The following is an 18,617-nucleotide window of genomic DNA, read 5'->3' on the forward strand; positions in this document are numbered from 1 at the left end:
TGGATTGGCAAGAGAGTTACCAATTGACTCTATCAGGTGGACGCCACATTCGCATGACATTCCCTTGAAAATTGTCGGCGTGTGAGATAAACTCGGTGTTTTACAGACATAAGTCTAAAACATAATTTTCGCAGGCCAAATTCAGTATAATACCCTCGATTAAAGAAAAAAAATGGTGTGCGAAATATTCGCGCAGGCAGTGCATGTGAATACCCGGATGAAACTGGCCGCCATTTTTACTCCAAACCCCGTCACTGTTCTGCCGGTTGGGCGGAGCACCACCACTCAACTCAGTGGGTTTGTAGGAACCGCTGACAGATTAGGCATTTTCCCCTTTGTAAATTATTTGTCACTTTCGACAGTTCCCTACTTGCGGTTCAATTCGCAATGGCAGACCGAGAGGATTTCGTTTATCAGGCAAAGCTCGCCGAGCAGGCTGAGCGATACGACGGTAAGCACACTTTATGCTTGGCTCGGAATGGGACATGCTCTCCTCTAGCTAGACAGCTAATGTTAACAGAATGGGTGCTTTTCTTAGGTAGCAAAATGTTAGCCGTTGCTGCCATTGGAGGTACGCTGGCTATGACTGGGTCTGAAAATACCCGCTCAAAATGCAGACTGTTGGCATTGCCGGTAACCCAGAAGTGAAAGGGGATTGAACATAAGTTACTTAACAGTGGCTAGCTTTAGCGAAAGGGCTACAACAAAATGGCGGACCAGTAGAGCGTGAGCTGTCAGGAGTTGCCTCCCTGCACCACGGTAGCTCTTTAGTTAAACACTGGCTCTGCTAATCCAGTAGCTGCACCAGTTGCATTTCTTATAATAAACACAGTGCAATACTATTAATCATTAACAGTGAAGCAGTTGTGCGGTGTTGTGGAAAGTTAGCTTCCTAAAGTACATTGTGTGCAAGTGGGAGGTGCAGCTGTTAACTTGATAGGGTGTTCCCTCTCCCGGTTCTCTTGGCTAAAAAGTGCGGCTCTATGGACGAAAAATGAGCCCATCAGCCTCCCCTCTCTGATGTGGTTCACTCCCGTCATACCATTACAGGTCTTTTGCGGTGGCTGTTTTTAGACGCATGCCTGTGCTCCAGCCGTACGTTGCCCAGTAACGTTAAATGAATGTGCCATGACTCACTCACGGGATTTGGAGCAGCGTATTTAAAGAGCGATTGATGGTCTTCTGACTACATGGCAACCTGTCTGGAATGCATTCAAGTTAACACTGCTTTTTTACAGTACGTTCACAAACATGACGAAATCAACCTCATTGTCTTGTCTACTATAAAGGTGTATTAATGCCATACGACGAGTATATACGAGTACACAGTATATACAGTGCATCCAGCGCTTCATTTCTTCCACAGCTTTAGTCTAAAATGGAATGAATTCATTTCCCACCTCAAATTTCTACACATAACACCCCTTAAAGACAACATGAAATTGTTTTTTTTAATGTTTGCAAATTTATTAACAATAAAAAACCTAAGAAATTACATGTACATAAGAATTCACAGCCTTTGCTCAATACTTTAATGATACACCTTTGGAAGCAATTACATTCAATTCAAGAGTTTTATTGTCATATGCACAGTAAAACAGGTAGTTATACTATGCAATGAAATTCTTGTTCTGTTCATTCTCCCAAAAAAAGAAAGCCAACACAAGAAAATGAATAAGATCAGAAGAAACATTAATACCAATAAATTAAGCAGCAACAACAGAAGAGACATTAATACAAACAAACAAACAAATAAATAAATAAAGAGCCATGAGTGTGTGCACATGCTCAAGTATGTGGACATAATGCCACCAGCTTGACCCAACTTGGACAGCACCTCTCAAGCGCCATCAAGTCGCACAGCCATTTTCAGGTCTTCCCACAGATGTTCAATTGGATTCAAGTCTGGGCTCTGGATGTCCAGTGGACTCTAATTTAAACTGTAGAAACTGTAGAAAAATCAGTGGAAACAGGATGCACTTGAGCTCGACTTTTCAATATACGGCCCTACTTGGAAAAATAGTGGATTTGTCCTTGGCGCCATTTAAGTGTGCACAGATTTTAAAGATAATGTACACGTCATTGTACTTATAATATCTCATCATATTGTAGCCTAAGGGGGAGTAGCCGCTGGACTACGCAGCATGCCTTGCAAAATAAATAAGTTAAAGATGCGTTTTTGTTGGTGGCGCTTAGGAGTTGTTAACCCACATACTGTCGAATGGTCGATGTGGTGCTCTTTTAGTTCATACTTTGAATAAGACTGTCATTCTTTTTGATGACTGTGTGTCCGTTTGCACTATGTTGTCAAGCTTGCAAATTGAAGACCACCTTCCTTAAGCAAGCTGAAGTACATTTGACTGTGCAGCGTTACAATGCCATCTACTGGTCGTAATTGTAACCACAAGCTGCACATGCCACACAGATGTGAGCAGATAGTGCCAAAACTATGTATGTTTTGTAAGTTAGCGCCAAATGTTTCTGTGGCAGTCCAAATTTAATTGTGGCGGGCCGCCACAAAATAATTACTACACAAAACCCTGGATGTTGTTCTTTGAGGAAGCCAGGCATTAGAAAATCAATTCAAAACTGTGTGTTAAATGAGTGTTGCATGTGTCTTCAACAACACAGAAATGGTGGTGTTCATGAAGAATGTGGCTGGCATGGATGTGGAGCTCACAGTGGAGGAGAGGAACCTACTATCAGTGGCGTACAAGAATGTGATTGGCGCTAGGAGAGCTTCCTGGCGGATAATCAGCAGTATTGAACAGAGGGATGAGAGCAAGGGTGAAGAAGATAAGCTGAAGATGGTGAAGGATTACAGGAAAACGGTAAAACTTTCCCCCACCACAGATAATGTAGGAAATAACGTTCTTTAAACATCTAAGCCCTTGCACGGATTTAACCAAATGTGCTTCTCATTTTCAACGTGTATCAATACCTACTGATGTGAGATCACAGGTTCTTATTAATACACGACTAGATGCTCCTGAACAGACTGCATCTGAGTCATAGTTGGCAAGTTGTGCACGCTCTTGCTTTCATGAAAGGAAATTAGAGCTGACTATTTCTCAGGGAGAGGCCAGAGTGTGTCACAGAGATGGGAGAGGCTGCTGGACGGCAGTCAATAGCTTATCGGGTAATTCTTCTAGAGCACTTTATTTTTATATGTCTGTTTTTTTAGGTGTATATTAGATGGACTTTTTACCTTTTAGCGCCTCCGCCAGAAGGACTCCATCATTCAAATATATAATAAACTTGCAAAACTTTCAAATAATAAACTTGCCTGACTATAAGAAGCTGACCACACAACGAGGGTTTGGGCTGATTCAATCCACTATTGATATTGGGTTTGCGTCATTCACATATCTGAGATTTCCGATCTATCCATGAGCCATGTCTGTGCTTTAAAGGAAAAGTGCACTTTTTTGGAATTTTGCCTATCATCCACAGTCCTTATGTGAGACATGAACACGTCTTTCTCTTTTCTGTGCGTTCTAAGGATATAAAAAGAGATAGCTCAGTACTGCACATATGGGAACCACTTATTCCGCCTATTAAGCCTTCTGAAAAATACTCCAAAAAGCGCCAACAATGCTCCATTTACATTTAATGTGACGCACATATAACCAAGCTACAGCCGGCTAACTTCACCACAGACTTGGCTGCAGCGCGTCAGCATCGCGCTCACAATACCTCAGACCACTACAAAAAGGTAAGGCTGCATATTTTGTTTCTATGACGTTGCTATGTGGAATCAATGCGCCGAGGCAGAGGTTCCGGTAATGATTAGAATAGCCAAAATATGCAAAATACTGTCAGTATTACATGTTATCATGAATGTACCTGTTACTACATGGTCACAGCATGTACCTGTATATAAAACCATAAAACATTTTTGGAGGTGTTTTGACTGTGGTCTTTGTAGGTGGCATCGGTGGATCCCATTATGTGCAGTACTGAGCTGCTCTTTTTATCTGTTTTTTGATCTTTAGAAAGCACAGAAAAGAGAAAGACGTACTGTATGTGTTCATGTCTCACATAAGGATTGTGGATGATGGGCAAAATTCCAAAAAAGGTGCAGGTTTCCTTAAATATGGTAAGCTTCTTGTTGCCAACAAACTTAGCTAGAAGAATATCAGCAACCGTAGCCGAAAGAGTATCAGCGAACGTAGCTGTCATCCTCACTCGCACCACACACACAGGCGCTTCTTTGCCTGATGCGTTCACAGACACACAAAACAGTTGGCCATCCACATACCACAAAACTTACGCTATCATATTTGCCTGTACAGAGGAGTTCTTTACAGCCTCATATAAAATCAACAATAATGATAAGGTAGTGACCCAGAAGATATGTGTGATGTTAAGAGTTCTGTGTTGTCTCATTGTCTGTGAAGCCGTGAACGTGTCAGGCTGAGCTCTTGTGTGCTCTGCATGTGTGGAGACAGCTACATTCACTGATTTTCTTATAGCATGGTTGCATATTAAAGCAAACAGAGCTCTGGAATCGGAGTTGTATATCGGCAGAGCTCCAATGTCAGGTGTCAGAAGTGAAAAAAATTATCTGTGCATTCCTAGACTCCATCTAATGTACAGTACCTAAAAAGTGAATATAAGATACTGAACTTATATTTGATGAGAAGACAAAATGAAACTGTGCGAGCGCCACTTGAATTTTGTCTAGTTATGCTTCAGCTAATACTTATTCGACTTTTGGAGATGTACATATGTGTCTAAATTTGATGAATACAATGAGAAGAGAGAGAGAAAAGTTATTTGAAAGTTCAATTACATTAGTACTGTTAGTACCATTTAGTAGTAAATGATCAATGCTTTTGCTCGGTTGTATAATGACCTGCTTTGCATCTTTTGTGGTAGGTTGAGGATGAGCTTAAGTCGATCTGTGGTGACATTCTGGATGCACTGGAAAGGCACCTACTCCCCGCAGCTGTGGCTGGAGAGTCTAAGGTCTTCTACAACAAAATGTAAGTGTACGTGTTCTAACTTGGAGAAATGTATTTCACAGGATAAACCCCTTGACTTATGTCAAGGGATCTGAAACAGACACACAGATATGAGATTACAACATACAATATACGACACAACAATAACCAAATAAAATCATCATAGACAGTTGGGTGGACGCAAGACAGGGGTAACAACCTTTAAACTCTTGAATACAGAAACAATTGGAGCTTTACTGAAGGCATAAGCAGTTTGTTTTAAGGACAATACTTTTTTAAAATAAGGGTTATGATGACGTGAAGCTAGTAGCTAAAGTTGACTTTGTCTGCTCGGAGGGCACCCAAAACACAAAGTTAGGGGTGTAACGTTCACATGGATGTATTGAACCATTTCGGTTCTGCATGTTCGGTTCGGTCCACATGCGTACCGTTTCGGTTATATTTTATGCTATTTTTCCTCATTAAATTTATTACTAGAGTGATCTAAGCGTTTCATGCGGAACTTAAAGTCCTGGGCGAGTTTTTGCAAGGACGCCTCTGAGTGTCGAACACTAATAACTTCGGGGGATGAACGCTAGTAGCTCGCATGTTTTTTTAGCATGCATGTTTTTGGAAGTGGGAGGAAACCGGAGTACCCGGAGAAAACCCACAAAAGGGAGAATCGAACCCAGGTCTTCCCGATCTCCAGACTGTTACTGTGGTCAACATGCTAACCACTGCACCACCGTGCGGCGACAATAAATTATCCATTATCCAAATTATCCATCCATCCACATTATCCAATCATGTGTGAAAAATAACTCTGCAGACACTGTTATACATACAGTGGAACTGGTTTAACTCGCCCCATTTTGTCGATAATCTGCTAAATCGACCAACTCATCAAGTCCTTTTATTAAGTGCCTGATTAAGCCAACATCAACATACATATTTTGTCGACACATGGGTAATTTCTATGAAAAATCAGTCCGTTTGTGTTGACATGTATTGTTAACTTCCTCATAGGGCTGGGCGATATATCGATATTTACTTTAAGCACGATATGAAAACCAACCATATCATTGACATCGATATAGACTGGATTTACGCTGTATCTCCCTCATTCCTGCATGCAGGAGAAGGGAGGCGGTATGGAGCAGAAGCCCGGCGGCTCCAGTCGACGCTTAGCGACAGTGTCTGCGGTAGTCAGCAAGGAATAAGCGGTAGCTCGGTAATACGGCGGTACTTTGAGTTCAGAGCATTAAAAAAAAAATCTTTTTCACCACCTTAAAACTTGACACAAACTCCAATATGAGGAATGTGTGAATCTACATGCTGTCTGCCGCCCTGCAGAAGTTTGTTTGCAACAAAAAATATTCAGTAACATTAAAATAATTAACTGGTAGGGTTGCCAACTTCAGCAAAAACAAATAAGGGACAGCTTGTTGTTTTTTTGCCTATAAATGTGTGAAACTAATTTTGTACTATTTGACACAAACCTGAATTCATTTTGATGCCTGTTTTAGAGTAATACTAATACACAGGGAATTATTTGTTCAATGATATACAGTATATTGTTTTTTTTAAAAATGACACAATTAACAGAATAAAATAACAATTTAAATATCTTTTTTATAGAAATCTGTCCTGTGTAAAAGTGTATAAATTGAGTGTGCAGGTTTATGATAGTGTAGGTGTATCCATCTTCTAGCACTATTAAAAATACATTGACAAAAAGAAAGTAAAGGTGAGCTGTTTGTTTTATATACAAAGCACATCTCCACTCCAACAGTGTGCTCATTGTCTTTATTCTAGCTTGTGCTCATTTGTCATTAAATACAGGCATCATTTCTGAATTGAAGAGGTATAAAAATACTAAGGTGAAGCAAATATTGTTTGGTGAGTTACTCAACATCAGAGTGGCAGGGCAAGGTTGTTAAGTGACACTTTAAAAAAAGTAAGTTGGCACATACACCTTAAATGTGACAGCCGTTGTAGATTCCCTGTGGGACAAAAACAAGCTTGGAATGAACCGAATTGCTTCTTTGTTTTAAAGACAAAATGTCACCATAAAAAAAAAAGTCACATTAGGAGTCATAAGGTAGGCGAATAACTCTACCAAGATAGCTAGTGAACTGCCGGCAGACAGACAGTGGAACCAGGCAAAATGCGTAAACAAAGATGGTCGAAAAGTCGATCAAATGCGATTGAAATGTGAGCTTAGACTGTGACAAGCTGTTGTCAATTGACCCCAGATTTACACAGTATTTTTCATCATCACGGTAATAGGGGACAAAGTGCGTCCCTTGTCAATGTGCGTACTTTTATCTGGTTGCACATGCATGACTAGATGAAAAATGTACTGGCAATGTCTCATATTTTAGTCGCAAAATGCAACCATTTAGTCGCAGTCTGGAGCCCTGCAAATGGAGGAAAACAATGTCAACACACTACCGTAGGTTTCTGGCACAAGTAACAAGTGTAAATGGCTACTGTATTTTGGGTTATGTTGATAACTGCTTATGTCGACGTGAGTTAGCCAGTCCGAGGGTTTTAAACAAAAGCAACTTCACATTATAAAATTAAGGAAATCCAGATCAATTTTTGAGTCACTGTGATAGGCTATAGCTTAGCATTGACAATTTTTCTTTTGTCTTTTTCTGACATTTAGCATGATACAGAACATGGGATTAAAATTCACTTTTAAATACTGAGATGGATGTGTGGTTTGAAGTTCAGTTATGAGTCAATTCACAGACGGTTGTATTTTTCCCAGTTTCTCTTGACTATTGTCATTTCTACAGTTAAGAGTTATGTTTATATTTCTACCGTTTCTGCACTCTACCGTCATCACGAAGGTGCGCTCCCAGCTTGCACATGCACGGACGTCTGCCATTATTGTGATGACTTATAATACGGCGCAGTGTTAATACTCCCTAGAGGAGTGGAGAGATGTTGAAAAGGCTGACACTCACGCACCCACACAACTTTCCAGGACAACCCAGTTCAGTATTTTAAACACAACATTAGCTTACATGGATATAAATGGAATTGTGAATTGTGAAGTATGCATGTTTGAAATAAATGAAACCATATCATACCATTGTCTCATCAGAGAAAATATCAGTATAGCTCTTCAACATACTGCCCAGCCCGGATCTAATCATACAGCGCTCACCCTAATTGCTGTCATGTTTCTTTTTGTGTGCTTTCAGGAAGGGTGACTACTACAGGTACCTGGCAGAGTTTGCCACTAACAACAGCAGAAAGGAGGCAGCTGAGAACAGCCTAGTGGCCTACAAAAGTGCTACTGATCTTGCAATGACTGAGCTGCCTCCCACACACCCCATTCGCCTAGGCCTCGCTCTCAACTTCTCCGTCTTCTACTATGAGATCCTCAACTCACCTGATCGAGCTTGCAGGTTCTTGTTGCTGTCTTATGGTTTTGATAGTATTTTTTTTTATTAAATTTTATTAAATTATTCTCACCAACCAGGTAGATTTCTTTTTCGTACATGAAATTGAACAAAAATATAGGATGTCTATACAGTGAGTTGTGTCAAAACCATATAATTGAGACCAAACATTAAAATATGTGCCAATAAAGTTCCCGCATTTCAACTCAGGTTGGCAAAGGCTGCATTTGATGACGCCATTGCAGAACTGGACACTCTGAGTGAAGAAAGCTACAAGGACTCCACGCTCATCATGCAGTTGTTACGTGACAACTTGACACTATGGACTTCAGATATGCAGGGAGAAGGTAAGAAAGAAGGTTTTCATTTCTGAAAACTGAAGAAAGTGTTCATAATTTGAAGCCGATATACACTGGTGAACAAATATGGCCCTTGTTACTTCCTACTTCTAAAAATTATTTATGCATAAGGGGCTGCAACTAACGACTTTTGATAGTTGACTAGTCATTGACAGTTAAAATGATTAATAGGCCGGTGACTATAATTGATAAATCGAATAATCAAACGATAAAAAAGACAGGTCGATAATTATGATGCCCTCAATAAATTGACATGTGCATGTATGCGTGTGTGTTTCATCTGCTCGTCTCTCTGTGCCACACAAGCTGGATGACAAGAGGGTTCACTCTGCGCTCCTCTCATTCAGTCTCTTTGTGGAGGCGGGGCTACTAGTGAATGGATACAGAGGGTTAGCAGTTAGCCTCGTGAGACAGCATACGCTAACATGAATGAAGGGACAGAAGCGATGGTTTCTGAGGCGAAAGCCACAGCCGACAATTTTAAACAGAATGAACAAGGTGAGCGCATGAACACCAACAACCGACATGGACAGTTTTCTCAACTGGGGGAAAAAAAACGACTGATTGAGGTGCCTCGAGCAGCGGAGCCTTCATCCCGACAGTCAACGCTTACTGAGGCGTTTGGTTGGCAATGTAAATACAAACAGAACAATACAAAATGGTGCACACTTACAGTGTCGCTTGCTACATTGTAAAAGAAATGCAACCATTCAATACGGTTGTATGGCATAAATTTTAAACATACATACAGTCAAATCTGCGTCAAGCTAATGTGGCTCACACGGGTACACTATATTTGACTACCATCTAGTGCTTCAATGTGAATTACACCTCATGACAATAAAGAATAAAAAAAAAAATGTTGACGATAATATCTATTATTGACGCTAATTTGCAGCACCATTATCGACCAGCAAAATTTATTATCATGACAGGCCTAATGATTCATCAACTAGTAATCAGCCATGATGAATACATTTATAAATGTTTTTTTTTGGGGCTTGTTAAATATTGTTACACGTTTTATAATTTTAAAATTTCATATTTTATTGAGCAATCCAGTCAAGAAGATGAGTAATGCCAAAATTTTGCCTCAGGTTGCTTCCATTTTCCGGTTAGTGTACATCAGGGGTCACCAAGGTTTTTCCTTGTTTCACCATTTATATGAATTCATGTGCATTTTGAATGGCTCTCTGGATGCAAAACTATAAAAACGGCTTTCTGGAACAGATTAATTGGGTTTACAGTATTTCTTTTTGGAAAAAATGTATTCGGTTAGAGTCTGACTTTCTGGAATGGTTTAATGACGCTAACCAAGGTTCCACTGTACTTTCTTAAAGGGACAGAACTTATTTCTGTGCTTTATGGTCACTTCAGAATGCACCCTGGTTGGTAGGGGATCAAATACTTACTTTGCACAATCAAAGTCAAATTTACTTTGTCACATGTTTTTCCAATCCTGTTCAGTCTTAGCTTTGGATGCGTGGTTCTTGTCATAATGCCCGACCACAATGAGTACACCTTGGATGGTCCAGTGGAGAACATCCTGTTTATTTTTCTGGCTTCTACTTACCTACTAGAGTCCTACGCAGAACACACAACCTCATCAAGGACAGCACACATCCACAACACTCATTATTCACACTCCTACCGTCAGGCAGACGCTACAGGAGTTTGAAGTCCAGGACCACAAGGCTGGCAAACAGCTTTTACCCACAGGCCATCAGGCTCCTCAACAAAGCACTCGCACACGCCGCACGCAACACACGCACACACTCATAGCACTTTTTTTAAATTTATTTATTTATTTATTTGTATTATTTACTTGTATTAATGTCTCTTCTGTTGTTGTTGCTTAATTTATTGGTATATATGTTTATGTGTTTATGTTTCTTATGTTCTTATTCTTTCATTTGTTTTCTTTCTTTTCTTGGGAGAATGAACAGAATAAGATTTTCATTGCATGGTATAACTGCTGTTTTACTATGCACATGACAATAAAACTCTCTTGATCTTGATCTTGATCTTGACCTACTCTTCAATTAAGCAGCTTGCACCGAGAATTTTGTTTAGACAATTTCTAGTGTCTCAGGGATGGACAGCTTGTTGTACTTCCTTGGCAACCCGTTCTTCAACTGTAGTTTTGATAGTTGGCTAGCTTCTCTGCGTGCTGCCTTGATCTTGTGCATGTTCCATGATGTGTTTTAACTTGGACAACTGCAGCAACTTGGAGCCAATTTGTACTACTGGTTGTCTGACTAGAGCCACAGACAGGGAATCTGTAGTGTTCTTATTGAAACACAGCACGGAATGAACATTAAACAATCTAAATTAAACACAACCTTTTGTTGTGTTGCCTTTTCTCACCACAGGGAAAGACCGGTTTCTCGTCTTGGTGATTTTGTAGGTTCACACCATTGCAAATGTTAACAGTCCATCGTCTCTATGGTAGAGAGACAAACCAAACAAATCCAGTTCATTTGTTTTTGAGTGAAACAAATACAGGCAAACCTTTTCGTACACCCAAATTTTTGTATGATTCAGGTTTTCACAAAAATTGTTGCCCAAATGTTTCCTCTGTTCTGTACGCCTTGATCTTGTGCATGTTCCATGATGTGTTTTAACTTGGACAACTGCAGCAACTTTCTTGGAGTAGTTAGTCAGAACATCATCTGTTTATTTGAGTCACTGAATTAATTGCCACATGATTAACAAGGTGCAAGTATTTTTCCCCGTTTTTATATCTGATCAGTAACCTTAAAAGTAACTCACCACCATCTAGTGGCAGGCAATGTGTGCTACAATGCATTGAGTTCAAAGTGTGTCTTAAGGTGCACTGACACTGGGCCATCTGAACTTTGCTGGCATCACTTCTGGATTCCCAGCATCCATCCATCCATTTTCTATGCCGCCTTTCCTCTCTAGGGTCACGGGGGTATGCTGGAGCCTGTCTGAGCTGACTTTTGGCGTGAGGCACTCTGGACTGGTCACCAGCCAATCACAGGGCACATATAGAATAATATATAGACACACAACAACATATAGAACAACCACTCACACTCACATTCATACTGTACCTATGGGCAATTTAGAGTCTCCCATTAACCTAACATATTTTTGGAGGGTGGGAGATTTAAACCCAGATCTTTCCCATCTCCTGACTGTGTGGCCAACATGCTAACCACTGGTGTTTCCCAGCATGCTTTCCTAAATAAAACAACTAGTAACAGTTATTGTCCTCCACTAGTAGGAGTAGTAGCTTCCGTGTGTGTGTGTGTGTGTGTGTGTGTGTGTGTGTGTTACCTATCTGATGCAGTGTGGTGGTTATAGCGTTATTTCTTTGATGACATTGTGAGTCAGACTGTTAAGTTGACTTCCAGTCACTTGGTTGAAACGTGATTTCGAACAGAATACTTGATGCGGCCCAGCCTCACCCATATTTTAGCTGCATTGCCTCCCAGTTGCGTTTGAGATCCCTGGTTTAGGGAAAAGTGCCATATTTCCAAAGGGATGGGATACAGCTGTACTTCGCAATGTCACAACCTGCCAAGTGTGGATCTCTGACTGTGTTTGAGCTTCATGCTACTTTTCTGTCTTGCAGGAGAGGAACAGAACACAGAGGCGCTGCAAGATGTTGAGGATGACGCACAGTGAGATTTTGCCACTATCAGCCAACAACTTAACACCCCCTCCACCTCCCTCCCCCAACCGACTCCTCACACTCCTTGTCTTCCTCGTTTGTCCTCTGCCCCATTCTTCTTTTCCTCGCCGCCGCCTCCTCCTCTGTTGAGCCTCTGCTCCTCCAGGACCCAGCAGGGTCTTGGAGTTGACAACTTTATCTTTTCTTCTTTTTTATTTTTGATATTAGTCCTTACATCATTGAAAACAATACCACTTAATTCAGTCAGGAAATACAATGTTAGAAAGATGAAGAGAAGCCCCTCTTTTTTTTTTTTTTTTTTTCATCCTGGTACATGCGATTCTGAAAATGTTCTTTGTTTTCATGATTGTATTTTTGTTTTTGCTTTTCCTCAATATTTGTATGGGTTGCTGGATGTATTGAGAATCTTTCTTAATGTAATTACAGAAATTAACTTTTATTACTGAAAATGTTGACTTTTAGTTCATGGGAGCTGTTATCTCTTGTTTTTAGTGAAATGTCATGTGAGTCGTTTTAACTTTTTGATGGGCACTTTGAAGAAGTACTGTACAAGTGCCCTTTTTATGTTGGTATTTCAGAGGACGTTGGCAAAATGATCGATATCCAAGTGGAGCAAGGAAGTGCTTTTACACAATAGTCATTCTGTTTGGTTCTGTAGCTGTCTTTGGACTGTACCTTGTGCTGAAATATTGTAACGGTGCACACATGCCTGAAGGTTGAATTATCATTAGCGGTTTTAATTAGGAAATAATTGTAGTCAAGTCACTTGTTTAAACGACAAGTGCGTTTGGCTGCACTGCTTCACAGAGAGCCCCCAAATCAACATTCTTTACTGCTGCTTCTCCCAAACTTTATACTAAAGTCTCCTTTTGGTTTTTCACTGCAGTTTTTTTTTTGCTTCTCTTCTTGTTTTGCTGCATTATGTGTAACTTGGAGCTGATTTGTACCACTGGATATCTGACTGGAGCCACAGACAGGGAATCTGTATTGTTCTTACTGAAACACAGCATGGAATTAACATTAAACAATCTAAATTAAACACAACCTTTTGTTGTATTGCCTTTTCTCACCACAGGGATTTTGGTGATTTTGTAGGTTCACACCCTTGCAAACATTAACAGTCCATCATCTCGATGGTAAATTTTTATAACAGAGACCAACCAAAAAAATCCAGTTCATTTGTTTTTGAGTGAAACAAGTACAGGCAAACCTTGGTTTTCGTGCACCCGGATTTTTGTATGATTCAGGTTTTCACAAAAATTGTTGCCCAGATTTGTCCTCTGTTCTTGTACAATAATGCGCGTTTACCCTTTGGTACGTTTTTGTGTTGCTTGTTTGTTCAGCCATCTTGGATCACATACCGTGCCAAATCTTGCAGTACCTTAGTTTACACCAAGGGTGGACAAACTTTTTCCAGGGAGGTCCAGCGTAACGTAACACTTGTAGATATGCTAATAAGTTGTATATTTTTTATAGGTAAAAAAAGCGAATTATTAGTATGAACTTTGCTCTTTTTATCCCATTTTTGCTGTTTTTTAATTTTCCAAATATTTAAACTTTCTTCTTAAGTCTTTGTAATTTTTTTGTAATAACTTTTCCCCAAATTAGTTTTCAAAAAATTAAAACTTTTTTTGTTTGTCTCATAATATTACAACTTTTAAAAAAAATGTAATTTTTCTTTAATATTGCATCTCTTTGCTGCTAAATTTTTTTCCTCAATATTACATTAATCTTGTAAAAAAATTCTTGTTGGATTATAAATTTTTCTCAATATTTTGACTTCATTTGTGTGAAATTGCTGATTTTTACATTTTGCCATTTTTTTTCTTAAAGGACTGTTTGCAATGGCTGCCACCTCATAGCGGTGAATCACACCAACAAGAATGTGAGGTGCATTTACAGACACAAGGTCTTTCCATTACTTTGTCTTTTGTTTTTTCCCCATGTCAAAGACCTGCAACCTACTGAAAACAGCTGCGCGACCCATCAGTTCAGAATCACTGCTGCAAGGCACATTCAAATGAGAATGTTACACAAACTAGAAAAGTGGTAAATATTACTTGGGTTTTCATCTGACCTTTTTTGAGCAAATTAATAACGAAAACCGAGGTTTGAGTGTACTTGATCCACACAACCAACTGTCACCAGGAAGCACAAATTAGTCTGAGATCCTGCAGTTCTGGCAAGGGTCCCTTCTCAAGAAGACACACGTAAGGACCTAGGAGAATGTGCTGCTCATATGAGACCAAAATTGATGTCTTTTGGTATCAACTTGTGCTCCGAGGCAGTCAAATACTGAACATGACGGCAAGACCACCATGCTGATGGTCAAAAACAAGGCTTTGGGCCTGTTTTTGCTACATGAAGACTTTACCACATAGAAGTGGCGATGAATGGACCCATGTGTTCATTTTGGATGAGAAACTGAAGATGGGTAATGGATGGTTCTACCAGCCTGTGGGGGCGACTCATAACTAATTAGCAAAGGAGTCTCTCAAGAATAAACCAAGAGCCTTCGAGAGTATATGACCTTATTCCTGGAAGTACTCCTAGTGGAGCAACAGTGGACAATGGTCAGGCTATTATGGCAACTTAAGGCTTGTCTGACCTGAAGATGGCAGCAAGGTTCAGCTAATCTTGACTCACTCTAAACCCGTTTCAGCTACCTGTACACTGTACAGTAGTCGATAAATGTGTGTGCTTTAACAGCACATTAGTTTGCATTAATTTCCCTCCAAAGGGTGTGTTGTGGTTTGAAGTCATCTAATCTGCGTCTTCTGGCCGCCCCTGACTTCCTGTGGAAAGTCTTGCAGTGTTCTTGGGGGTTGTCACTGAAGTGTTACTGCTTTGACCAAGAAACAAAACAGTCAATGAAATATTGCGAACTTCCTCTCCTGCAGATAGTCGTTTATAAATAGCCGAGGTTATTTTCAGGTGACATTTGTGGGATTTTTTTCTCAGCCCTGGACTGACCAGAGGGCTCAGCAGGATCTGGTTACAGAACTCGCATGCACTGGGTCAGGATTTACCTGCAAGTCCCAGCACGTGTTTGCGTTTTCCTGACAAATTATCCCACAGTTTCTAAGAGTGCAGTTCTGGAACTACTCTTGAATAATCCTCAGGGCGTTCAATCGATTCAATGTGCTGGATGAATAAGAATATTCACAAGCACTACGCTTAAATAAGAATGAATACATCAAGTCCTAAACTGTCTCAAATCCAGTACTTCTGTCACTTAGTTCCTGAGTCCGCAAGTGCTCTCCCTAATCCATTCCAATGAATCCCTGCACATTTTTCCCCTCCAAAAATAGGCACTTTTTCCGCAGAAAACAAACTAGTTTCCCAGGAATCGAGTGCCCAAACAAACCACCCTACACGTTGCTGACTCACTGTCAACATGCATTTTTGTGTTGAACAGCAAAATAACCCGCCATGGGGCCAAATATAGTTGCAAGTGCCAGCAATTTGATAAAGAAGGCAAGAAACACTATTGAATCCAAGAATATGAATATGCCGCCCCCTCTTCTCCTCTCTCACCGCTCCTTGCGTCCTTGTCAACGTAAGTTTCCATCCATCCATCCATCCATTTTCTATACCACTTCTCCTCATTAGGGTCGCGAACGTAAAGCGAGATACCACTGTATGTTTCTTACGCCCATGTCAAGTTTTAAATACCCAATACTGTGTTAGTAAGAAAGAAAAACAGCATCTCCTGCGGGATCAGGTGGGGCACTGCCCCTAATGCATAATGATTACTGTTGATTGGTGTTGTTATAATGATTTGCATAAATTAGTATTCTGTCTTTCTACCTGTTTTTATGGACCATCACTTTACATTTAGCAACAACTTCGTTTATCTTGGTCCTCCACTTTAGGCTATGTGTTCTTATTTAAAAATAGAAGAGCCACACGCCTGTTTCAAGGCAGCGCAGTCTAAGTGTGTGTGTGTGTGTGTGTGTGTGTGTGTGTGAAGGCCACAGTTTTCCTGTTGATGCCAGGCTGCCAGAAATGCCTCCATTCAGGGTCACAGGTCAAAGGATGTGTGCACATGTTATTTCCTTTCACCAGCACCGTGCATCATAGAAGACTGTGCAGTTGCATAGCACTTCAAGCGACATGAACTATTTGAAACACCAGATGGATATTTATTCATCTCCAAGAGAGGTTACCTACTTTTTTTTTAATGCCAGGATGGAAAATCTGCAATTAAGGCACATAAACTGATGTTTTTGCTTGTAGTAGGGGTAGACGATACTGCAAATTTTGGTATCGATCCGATGCCAAGTAAATACATGGCCAGTATTGATAATACCAATACTGGTATCAATACATTTTCAAGATTATTGAATTATTTTTTGCCTTCACTTTTGTTAATCATGATTGCGATCAAAATAAAAATATCAATCCTATCACACTGGAATGAATCCAATACGCAACAATCCGCCCATCCCTAGATTGCGTGTGTGCGCGCGTGTGTTATCATGATTACAACATTAATGATTTTCATAAGATGGATGCGGTACTTATAGGCCATGAACTCCCTATAGCCTGGGAGTGCTTATTTGAGGTAAGGTATACTTCCAAGTCCTCGCTTTGTGTTCCGTTTCTTGTATATATTTAGATACAGTATGTCTGCGTATCTGCAGCATGTATATGAAATTCTGCATTGCAGTGTTAAATATTCGTTTTTTTTTATATTTGTACCTTACTATTTCTTTAAAAGAAAATGAATATAGGTGCTTCTATTTCTTCTCCGATACATTTCTAATGAACGTCGTCACTACTCTTTATTTTCGTTTTGTTTTCGGCAGCCAATGGCTGCAAGAGGTACTGTGGCGCTACGCGCCAATCAACCCAAAGAAGAGGAAGATGAAGGCGTATGATTGGTTGTTTGTGTGAGGCGCCAATATAAACAGGAAGTCACGGCAGAAAACGGCTTCGCCGAAACGGCCTTTTTTTTGGAGGAAGTTATTGATTTAGCATATAACTCAACTTGCTCTGCTGTTTGCTATGTTACGCTATGTAACATCTGGGTACTGACGGTGCACTACATTTTTTGCCATACTTCTCAGTACTTGGGCGGTATAGGTGTTCGTGCACACCTGCCAACGTGGATGAATCTGTCGTTTTGTTGCATTTCGCTGGTTTCAGTGTTTAAGTTTAGTCTGTACAGTACAGATAATTAAATAGATATCAGTTTCTCAATATAGTATTTCATATCGGGGCGGGAGCGAAGACATTTCTGTCCCACAGTGGGGGCATGACAGAAAATAATTGACAACCACTGCTCTGCACCACACGATATTATACTTCTATGCGCTCAAAAGACTCCCAGGTATGGAAGTTCACAACTTGAGACACATGCTGTGTTTCAAAAAATTTGTACACTTCAGTATGTACAGTATACTATGTATACTGCGTACTTACAGTTCTTGAGGCCTGGGATTTTGACAGCTCAGTGCTGTTCCAAAGCCACGCTTACCAGAAATGATGATTGCAATCTTTACCTGCTTCTTCTTCTCTTTTTTTTTAATTGTGAGTTTCAAACAATCAAATTACGTAGCCAAGACGGCGACTGTTGAGGCTGCTAAGTGTCAATAACTGCGTGCTCACCATTTTCACCGTTTTGAGTGCAACATCCAGGTACTGACAGTGCACTACATTTTGCCGTATTTGTCAGTGTGAACTCACTTAGGCACTCATAAGACGTGTAAGTACGGAAGTGTGTGAATTGAGACCCTTTCGTAGAGCAGGCATATTTTGTATTTTATGTTGACCCAAGGCTACATAAATAAAGAAACAGCCTTTCAGTACTGTTTTTTATTGTGCTTGTACTTTCTATACTTAAGTACATGATTAGTTACACTTAAGTGCACTAGATACCAGCAAATTTTAAGGCTTGTTTTTTTTCCTCAAGTCAAATATGGTTTTTAGGTACTTTTATCCAAAGTATGAATGTATGAAGTATGAAAAATGTAAACACAGCTAGCAGGCAAGAATGCTTGATGGCAGGCGGCTCAGGAAGGTCAAGTTGGTGATGTTTATCTAACAGGGTAGACATGTTTAGATTTTCTGTCACAGAGACAGAAAAATGCATGGCTGTCGTTTCCCGTCGAAGCTATCCTCATGTTACTGACGTGTGTGTCGTGTCAAGGCCTCCTGGTAAGACTAAGCATTAGAGTTCTTTATTAGTTTTACACAGCATGTGGTGCAAACACACGCCTTGTGTCTGTAA

The 18,617-nt window shown here is 40.2% G+C and overlaps 1 protein-coding gene across 1 annotated transcript; it reads left to right on the forward strand.

Annotated features, from left to right (window-relative positions):
* Positions 1–253: 253 nt before the first annotated feature.
* ywhae1 (tyrosine 3-monooxygenase/tryptophan 5-monooxygenase activation protein, epsilon polypeptide 1) lies at positions 254–13,426 on the forward strand. The gene is made up of 6 exons (XM_054794843.1): positions 254–451; positions 2,632–2,831; positions 4,882–4,988; positions 8,162–8,368; positions 8,573–8,709; positions 12,323–13,426. The coding sequence occupies exons 1-6, from the start codon at positions 388–390 to the stop codon at positions 12,373–12,375; spliced, it is 768 nt and encodes a 255-aa protein (XP_054650818.1). The 5' UTR covers positions 254–387; the 3' UTR covers positions 12,376–13,426.
* The last annotated feature ends 5,191 nt before the right edge of the window (positions 13,427–18,617 follow it).

Source organism: Dunckerocampus dactyliophorus, chromosome 12, assembly GCF_027744805.1.
Source record: "Dunckerocampus dactyliophorus isolate RoL2022-P2 chromosome 12, RoL_Ddac_1.1, whole genome shotgun sequence".
Taxonomy (NCBI): Eukaryota; Metazoa; Chordata; class Actinopteri; order Syngnathiformes; family Syngnathidae; genus Dunckerocampus; species Dunckerocampus dactyliophorus.

Excerpts from the sequence above, each read along its gene's own strand:
- ywhae1 (XM_054794843.1), top strand. The coding sequence starts at position 388 with ATGGCAGACCGAGAGGATTTCGTTTATCAGGCAAAGCTCGCCGAGCAG. Across the intron at positions 2,832-4,881 it reads TGAAGGATTACAGGAAAACG|GTTGAGGATGAGCTTAAGTC; the intron begins GTAAAACTTTCC and ends CTTTTGTGGTAG. Across the intron at positions 8,369-8,572 it reads TCACCTGATCGAGCTTGCAG|GTTGGCAAAGGCTGCATTTG; the intron begins GTTCTTGTTGCT and ends ATTTCAACTCAG.